At 35.6% G+C, this 10,000-nt stretch overlaps 1 protein-coding gene across 1 annotated transcript; it reads right to left on the reverse strand.

Annotated features, from left to right (window-relative positions):
• Nucleotides 1–7,450: 7,450 nt before the first annotated feature.
• Nucleotides 7,451–9,961, reverse strand: LOC109066337 (high mobility group protein B2-like). Its single transcript, XM_042750891.1, has 5 exons — nt 9,831–9,961; nt 8,517–8,702; nt 8,289–8,440; nt 8,016–8,190; nt 7,451–7,939 (listed from the first exon to the last, which is right to left on the reverse strand). Exons 2-5 carry the CDS (start codon nt 8,664–8,666, stop codon nt 7,775–7,777), a joined length of 642 nt encoding a protein of 213 aa, XP_042606825.1. The 5' UTR covers nt 8,667–8,702; nt 9,831–9,961; the 3' UTR covers nt 7,451–7,774.
• Between the last annotated feature and the right edge of the window lie 39 nt (nt 9,962–10,000).

A 10,000-nucleotide genomic window follows, 5' to 3' on the forward strand; every position in this document is an offset into this window, starting at 1 on the left:
AGGTTTATCAGATTTACCAGAAACATGTTTTTTAAAATAAAATAAAATTGTCTTTACAGATATAATTACATGCCAATAAATATTGAAGTATTATTTAAAAATTTTGATTTGTGGGTTTTTGTTATTTTATTATTATAAATATGTGCTGGTGATTAAAATATGTGTGTGTGTGTGTGTGTGTGTGTTACAGGATAAAGACATGTCCAACAGAAACCAAGGAGTACATTCCTAAACCCCACATGGAGCTTCAGCTGCCCAGTGAGAATCACAACGGAGGAATAAACTCTGCAAAATCACCTGCACGCTCACCAGGTACAACCATCCACAAAAAAAAAAAAACAACAACAAAAAAAAAAAATACAGATGAATATGACTTAAGCAGAAAAACGCACAGACAGATGTATTTAGTTCATATTTCACCCTCAAAAGATTTTTCAGTTACATTTTACAAGAAAATACTATATTAAGAATTTTACATTTAATTCAGTGTTATTTTCTATTTCTTTGTAATTATTTGTGAAATTTACTAGCAATTTCTGAGTGAAAATTGTTTCAAAGTAAATCCTACAGCATTTTTTCTTCAGTGTACAACTATAATGATAACAACACAGAATAACAATATCATTATATTCACTTTCAGAGCAATGTCCAGAACGGGAAATCTAAAGTCAGGTTCAAAATTCTTGTTTGATTCTGTTGACATATTAGAATTAAAGGTTTTTTTCCAGAGGGAATTTTAGATTTTTCTTTTATCGCTTCCATAAATCTGTACACTGTCATAGACAGGAAAAACAAATACACTTTCAACAAGTTTTTAGGAACAAAATGCTGTATAAATAAGTGTGAATGAAATATGAACAAACCCCTGTGTAAACACTCCCTTCAGATTATTGAGAGGAACAAAACCAAAGTTTTGTGAATGAAATACGCTTTTAAAATGTGGAGAAACAAACTCACAGCCTTAAATCCTTTAAATATATGCATTTTTGCCATGTTTTTTAGGTGTTGTATGATTTATTGTTAATTGTATGTGATATGAACCCTAAGTAATAAGTTTCAGAATATAGAGAGGAATAAAACTGTAAGTTTTGGTGTATGTAAGTGCTACTGAAGTGAGGAAAACCTTAAAGATATGAACTGAATTGAAACTATAAAACACAAATAGATGAAGTGCAATAAAATAAACACTTCGATGTGTTTTTTTGGATTTTTTTTTCTTTATGCCAATCTGGAAATAACTTTAACGAAAAAGTTCTGAAACAACACTTAATGAAAAGTTAAAAGTGCTTTTATGATTCTGTATTTAGTTTGGCTTTTATTTGATTGTTTTCATACTAAGTATTTTGACTTTGTTCTTTGCAGATAGGCATTCTGTAAAATATTTCGGTTAATGAAAGTGTTTTCACTTATTGTTTAATGAAAGTGTTTTCACTAACACAACTTTTGATTTTGTTTAACTTCTTGTTTCAGGGCCTCTAATGCTTATTTATCATATAGGAGATGCGATTGAGCTGACACGCCGAACGGGGTTGCTTTTACGGTGTTTATGCACTACAATCGCTCATGCCACCGAAAGTTGAACGCGTTTTTGTGTATCCAGCTTGTAGCAAATAAAATTTTATGCATCTAAAGCTGACTGCGCATGAGCGCAGGTCCCTCTTTCCTCAGCCAGCGCACAACACTTCTCTTCTGCGTTCAGCCGCCAGCTGCTGAAAGGAGCTGCTTCAGTTAAAAACACTGATATGTTGCTTCTCTTCTAATTTTACATATAAGAGTAGCTGAAATCACAGCACAGCTATTGTCTTCAAGCTATTCTGTAGCCCATTTGATTTTTTATCAGACGACGTATCGACCATTATATATTTTTGTGCAGATTAACTTCTCGAAGGGAGAGCTGGTTAGTCTTAATGGGTCGCTGCTTCAGTCACTATTTATATTCATCCCCGCTGTCTGACAACAAACAGTCAAATGTATCAATGAAACAGTTTTGAGAATTTAGCTGCATCAAAATACAGTATGTGGTACAGAGAGGCAAAACAAATGTAATAATAAATAATAAAATGTACATTTTGCATGTTCAGAGGAGCTGCCCTGTCATGCTTAAAAATGCAGACCGGTTTGTGTAAAGTGCTCAGTGCAAAGAAAGAGGAAGTAATAGGAAGCTAGTATTTGTGTTTTTTTTTTTTTTGTTTTTTTTTCATGTGTCTAATAGATTATGAACAAGTTCTTTGAAAAACATCTATGACCTATGAAACATGTCTACTCTACATGCTCTGTTAACTGGTTTCACTAATAATAAACATTTATTGCATAAATTAATTTTTGCATTACAAAAATGCTCTTAAAAAGAAAGTGTGTTACAGGTGTGGTATATTGGACACAGAACAATGACTTTTTAAGATATGTCAGAGCAAGATATTTTCTCTAGTTGAGACAGCTCAAAACATGCATTTTAGTCTGGGACTAGCTTAAGCCTTTGGTTCAGAAACCATGGGGGAAAATATTCATTTAAGGTACATTTAGAACAGATAAAAATATGTGCGATTAAGCTGTGATTATTCACAAGCTAACTCATGACAATCATGCCATTAATCGTGGATTATATATTTTAATTAATTGACAGCAGCAGTTAAATGAGTAAAATAAAATGTAGGTTTACGTACTGGTAACTCTCACATTTCATTTTACCTGATGAAAGTACCATTTATGAGCTGAGCTGAGTTGTTTTGTTTAGACTCAGTTACCGGGAAACCACTATATTTCTTGACTCCAAAAGCACCTCCTACTGGCAGAGAGAATGAATGTGCATTTTCAATAATCCAGTCTGCAGTTTTGTTCAGACCAATGCGAATATTCACACACACAAATCTGTTTTAAATAATATAATAATTTATACTTCTGACTCATCCCAGAAATATATAAAGTTTCAGTTGTGAGGTTTATCATTTTATAATTTATTTTGTATTTATGTTAAAACTAAAAAAACGGTAAATCAATTGCTACTTCGTGGGTCTACATAAATATGAAATAATAAAAGTATCTGCTAAATCGGTTAATGAAAGTGTTTTCACTAACACAACTTTTGATTTTGTTTAACTTCTTGTTTCGTTAATGATAATTTCTCATTCCACTAACTAAGAGCTTTCGTTCTGTCGCACGGAGCACGAGGGTGAACTCGGGCGTCAGGAAGCTAAGGAAGGCGCTCTGACCAATCAGATCGACGACAACTGGTACGAGGGCATGATCCACGGCCAATCAGGGTTCTTCCCCATCAACTACGTGGACATCCTAGTGCCTCTGCCTCACTAGGCTCCGCCTGCCCCCGCTGTGGTCCTGGTGTTGCAACTGGCGACCCTTTATCGTGCATTTGTGGTTATATGTTCTCTTAGTTTTACTTTCTGTTAGTGTCTTTGAGTGTTATGATGATGTTGAGGAGGATTGAAGACATTATAGAGTCCCGTCTGAGTGGAGAAACAGTTCAAGTGCTCAGTGGAGAGTGTGTGTGAGTGTTTTGCGCTCCTGGACTCGTGGTTTACGGTGAATCATGAGTCTGTTTATATTGTTTTCCTTGTGTTTCATATTATTTATTTGTACTTCGCCTTGATTGACGTAAGGGAACTAGCGCTTCACTCTTCTTTTAAACCTCACTTAGTCCAGCTCTATCCCAGCATGCTTATAGGAAAGTTCTGGATCTCCAGATGTGTGTTTTATTGCGTCGCTGCTCTCTGTTTAATGCACACGTTAAATCTTTTTTCTCCTAGCTAAGCAGCGAACAACAAGATGTTGTTCCGATTGGTTAATTTTATTGCTTGCTGATGCATTTTGGCTTTGTTTCAGAACAGAAATGTTGCTCCTGTACTGCAAAAGTGATGTTTTTCTCAGTGTTTTTGTCTGTTTTCCAGTACAAATATCTTAATATTCTTAAATCAAGATACATAAATTACTTAAAAAATACTTAAAGTCTTGTTTTCTGAAAAAAAAAAAAAATCAAAAGTCTTGTTTTCTGAAAAATGCTTAAAAATAAAAATTTATTGAATTGTGATGATAAAAATAATTCACTTAGAATTAAGTTTATTTTTCTGACCCCACTGACAGATATTTAATTTTTTTTGAGCAAAAAATAATTTAAATATTTTTTTCATTAAATAAGACTTTACATTTTAAATGCATAGTAAATATAATATTATATATATAGTACAATATAGTAAATGTATCTTTTTATTTATTTATTTTTCTTTAGAAATTTGTAATGGAAAACAAGACAAAAATAGGGTAACACTTTACAATTAGTTAACTGTGGTTAACTAACATTAACTAACAATGTGCAATACATTTTTTACAGTCTTTATTAATCTTTGTTTAAGTTCATGTCGGCTCAGGTTCATTAAATAATATTACCAGATGCAACTTTGTATTAGTAAATGTTGAAATTAACATGATCTAAGATTAATAAGAATTTTTTTCATTGTTAGTTCATGTTAACACATGGAATATTGTAGTGTTACCCAAAATACTAAACAAGAAAATAATTTTTGCTGTGTGGTCTGGAAACTTTCTCTTTGTTTGCTTGTTTAAGAACTACTTATTGTTCATAATTTCCAGTGAAATATGAAAATGCAATAAGGATATTGAACATAGAGCACACACGTCGACATGACGTATTTTGGAACATGGTTAGCTGGTTTGTTATCGATCCAAAGTGGTCAACCAAGTCCTAAAACTTGCATAACCAAGATGGTCGACCAGATCAACTTGAGCTAACAGTCCAACTGATAAACCATCTAGACTTGCGAATGACCAGCAATGTGCAGCCATCATAAGCTAGTTAAACTGGGTTTTCCTTTCTAGCACATGAAGTCTTATTTTTGAAATAAGTGGTATTTCCACGAATGCCAAGATTGTGTTACCGGAGTGCGCTGGTTATTGTGTGTGTGTTTGTATCCACATAGAATATAATGCTAGTTACTACTGTAGTGTTAGTGGTTAGTCGTTAGTGCTGTGATGTTTGTAAGCACATGTGGTTTGAGAAGGACTATTTTTAATGTTAAACTGATGGATTGATTGCAGCTGATGAACATTTATAGCGTCTAACAGACTGAAGTGTAGCAGCGTTTGTTGTTTTAGAGGTTGATGGACCATGTTCTTCAGCACAGCTCGCACTGTGTGTCATTCGATGCCTTCAATGCGTTCGGCCTTCGTATGTCGACCGCTGCACCAGTGACTATGGAAGCTATTTCCACCACGGGATAAAAAATAAAATAAATGGACTTTTTATCTCACAATTATGACTTTTCTCACAATTTCAAGTTTATGTCTAGCACTTGCAAGTTATAAACCCGTAATTGCAAGTTTACATCTCACAATTCTTTTTTTTTTCTTCAGAATTCTACGTTTATGTTTTGCAATTCAGATTTTTTTCTTTGAACTTTGAATTTACATTTCACAATGGTTTTTTTTTCCTGGTTTTGCAACAATTTTTTTTTAAAGTAGTTGAAACTATTAATGTTGCAATTTGGACTTTTTTTTGTTGTTGTTGCACAATTCTGACTTTTTTTCCGCAATTCAGAGTTTATATTTTAAAATTCTAAACTTTTTCTCTGAACTCTGAGTTTGTCTCGGGATTCTGGCTTTTTTTTTTTTTTTTTTTTTTTGGAATTTCAAGTTTACATCTTGCAGTACTGTCTTTTCCTGGGAATTTTAATCTCGGAATTCCAATTTTTTTCTTGGAATTTTGACTTTTCTCTTGGAATTTTACGTTTATATCTCGCAGTTCTGACTTTTTTCAGAATTCTGAGTTTACATCTGAAAATTCAGATTTTTTTTCTCTGAATTCTGACTTTTTTCTTTCAATTTTGAGTTTTTATCTCACAGTTCTGACTTTTTTCACGCCATTCTGATTTTTTCCTCTTAGTTATGTCTTTTCTCTTGGCATTTTAAGTTTTTATTTCACAATTCTTATTTTTGTTTTGTTTTGGAATTCTGACTTTTTTCTTGGCATTTTGAGTTTAAATCTCACAATTCAGTTCTTTTTTTTTTTTGCCTTGTAATTTAAAAAAAGAATACTTTCTACTTTTTCTCAGAACTGAAAACAAGTCAGAATTGTGATCTAAACATGCAATTACCAATTTTAAGTTTTATTCCATGGTGGACATAAGCGTCCATGAGTGTTTAGAAGCGTAGCGGAGTTTCTTCTGTTTGTCATGATTTTATTCAGGGCTGGTAGCTGAAGAAACGCGTCTGTTCTGGAGGACAGCAGATTTCTTTATGTGAGCGTGTGTTTTGTGCCATCTGTTCTCCATCACGCGTGTCTGAATCAGGTGCGATGCTACAGCCCATGCATCACATCTCCTTCATGGTCATTTAGTTTTAGTTCTGAATAGCCATGAACACAAGCGACACACCACAAGATGTTTGTTATGATTTATGGTGCGTCTTGTTGTGTAGCTCCGCCCATGTGGCTTCACCTGTGTTCTGATTGGCTGCGGTTGTTTCACATCAAATATGCGTCGCATCGCACCTGGTTTGGTGAATCTCATGAAGCCTGTGAAGAAGAGCATGTCCGGCTCATATTTCACCTCAAAACCCCAATCATGTTAGACTTTTTTTAAGATAATTAATGTGCAATAATTTTTAATTTTAATAAAAAGTCATTCTTTTTGTTTTTTTATTGTCAGTTGTAAAGCATATTTGTAGAGAACAAATTAAATATATATGATTATTTATTAATCCATTCATATATATATATAATTTCATATATCTTAGTAAGTGTTTAGTTGTTCTGTTTTAATTTTATTTATTTGAATTTTACATTTTTATGATTTAATTTAGTATTGGCTTTTCATCAGCTCATGATTGAGATTTTTTTTTTTTAAATGATAATTTAGCAAATCTGTTTAATTGGCATGAAAATATTGTCACCTAATGGTGTTTCTTTGCAGGATTCATGAGGGTGAGACACGCTGTTATTCTAAATCTTAAATCTTTGTTTTCTAATGGATCTAATGATTAAATCAGACGGTGTTATTATTAATAGTATTATCACAGATTTCCAGTCAGTCACATCTGATATGGGCAATAACTCTTTGAGCTCTATATGAATACACACATATTTATATATATATATATATAGGTATATAATGTAAATGTGTGTTTGAATGGCAGTATAAACACTTGAATCATCGCTCCATGACACAAATTGTAATGTGTGTGAATGAAAGCCTGAGTGAATCCGTGTTTTGCATGTGATGTTACAAAGATTCACCGTTATGAATCGGTTATGATGGTGTACGTTTATATTTATTTAGTTATTTTCCCTGTGCTGGATGACAAACCTGTACCGCTTGATGTGAGAATATAATGAGAATAAACACAATGTCACTGCGGCGGCTCACGACTGTTTATCTATCCTCTATATATAAATACTGTTGAAAATTCTTGGATGGAGGCCAAATTATTTTTGAAATGCAATTTATTTCCTCTTGTAATATACAGTAAAACCATCAAACATTCAGTTAAATCAGAAAGACCACAGCAAACGCACAATATCTGAACTTTAAAAAATTTATTATAAAAAAAAAAACCACCTCTACACTTTATTGAATCAACAGCTAAACGTGTACAAAAATAAGAAGAAATCTAAAAAAAAAAACCCCAAAAAAAAAGACACAGAACAGAACACTTGCGTTATTGCTGGAGTCTTCAAACATGTACATAAAGAAAAACTCGAGATAACCCTTCTCCCGTCTCACATCAGTGAAGCTGCATCACAAACACTCTACTCGTCATCGTCATCATCATCATCCTCCTCATCATCATCTTCCTCCTCTTCATCATCGTCGTCGTCGTCATCATCATCAGCCTGGGCCTTTTTAGTCGAACCTGTTGGTCGGCCCGGCGCCTTCTTAGAGGCTCCGCCCCCTGCGCGGTACGCCGCCACGTCCTGCCAATCACAGAGCGCTCAGACTCAGGCCACGCCCACATCATTAATTAAACATGACCGTGAATCAGCGGCTCACCTTCTCGTATTTCTCACGCAGTTTGACGGCTTTCTGCTCGAACGGCACGCGGTCTGAGATGCTCTGCTTCGACCACAACTCGCCCAGCTTCTTGGCGGTCTCACCGATGGACAGGTTTGGGTTCTCACTCTTCACCGTCGGCCGGTACTCCGCGCAAAAGACGAAGAACGCAGATCTGCACAGAGGAAAACAGTTAAAACCACTCACATCATATATATCTGAGCTGAACATGTTAAGCTTTGTGAGCCGTAGACTGATGTGTGTGTGTCTTACGGCGGGCGTTTCGGGGCGTTCGGGTCTTTCTTCTTCCTGCTGGCCTTCCCGGCTCCTTTGGGCGGCACGTAACCCTTCATCTCCTTGTCGTAGCGAACTTTATCCACTTTGGCCATGTCTTCAAACTTGCCCTTCTCTGAAGCGCTCAGGGACTGGAGGGACAGAAAAGCAGCGGTTAGTGACGGCACCTTCATCATCATCTTCATCCTCGGTGTGACGGTCGCTCACCTTCCATCGCTCGGAGCACTTCTTGGAGAACTCGGAGAAGTTGACGGGAACGTCGGGAGTCTTGCGCTTGTGCTCGTTGCGACTCGTCTGCACGAAGTACGCGTACGCAGACGTCTTCCCCTTGGGTTTGTTCACGTCTCCTTTCACCATCCTGATCACCTGACAGAAAACAACACACACTCGAACCTGACCACACACACACACACATAACCAGATATACACACACATTAAAAACTATTCATATACATACAGAGAGAGAAACTTATAAAAATTACATTTAAGTGTGTGTGTGTGTATATATGTATAAATACTTAAACATCCTCACCCACACAAACAAATTTATAAACTCTCATTTAAATACATATAAATGTGTATGTATATAAACAAATACATGCATAAATGCACCAAAAATGTATATTAAATGTATCTTTTAAACAGATAAATATGCATACAGACAAAAGTATACACAAAATATATTTGTATATTTAAATATATACATACACAGTTACATACATTTTAGTTACATTTGTATATGTAGGCTTTCTATAAACAAATATGAATTTTACATAAATTTGTATAACTTATGCAAAATGTATAGAAACACGTCTTTAAATTGTATTTAAATATACATTTGTGTTTGTGAGTGATTAATATTGTCTGTTTTTGTTGTTAATCAGCTGATCTCCTCACACAGCGTGTTGTTGTTCTCAAATACTGTGTAAATATAATAATCTTCCTTCAATACTGCGTTATATCAGAGATCAGCCATTAAAGCGCTCGAGAGCTAAAACACGCAAATGTGACCTCATTGAATATAACTGCGACTGCAATTCACCAAAAGCGCCGAAAATGCATTAAAATATATTGCATTGAATTGCACGAACATATAAAGAAGTTGTGATTTTAAAAAAAACCCTAATTTAAACGGTTATTTCTCGGTTTTCAAGCACTTTTGTTGTGGTTGCTCGGAGGCCTTTGTTAAACAAAGATTCCTCCATTTTTCCTTCCCGCCTAATTCCCTCACCGCCGCCCTCCCCCATCTCTCCGTACACACACGCGGATATTCATCCACAAACTACGGATTAACGGGATACACGCGTGAAACGGATCGCAGAGCGCCGTTATCGCGTGGATTCTCCGTTAAAACGCGTTAACTACGCTCCAGCGCGGACTCACGCGAAACCGTAAACACCGTGTTAATCCGCGCTCACGCTCTCGCGGAAACATCGGGCGAACTAAAACACCGCGCACGGTTACATCCGCAAAAGCGTATTAAAAAATAATTTAAAACATAGTTTTAGAAATCTGACAAACCTTTTCTTTATTCTCTGAAGACTAGTGCGCACTTCTCCTCGGTACTGTGGCTCTCACGTGAAGGCTTGTGTGCTGTGCGTGCGTCACGCGCTCAGAGGACTGCAGCCTCGACTCGGCTGCTGATTGGCTCAGCTCGCCATCGGGACGTCCAATCAGCGACCGGCGCACCG

This window comes from Cyprinus carpio, chromosome B23 (assembly GCF_018340385.1).
Source record: "Cyprinus carpio isolate SPL01 chromosome B23, ASM1834038v1, whole genome shotgun sequence".
NCBI lineage: Eukaryota > Metazoa > Chordata > Actinopteri > Cypriniformes > Cyprinidae > Cyprinus > Cyprinus carpio.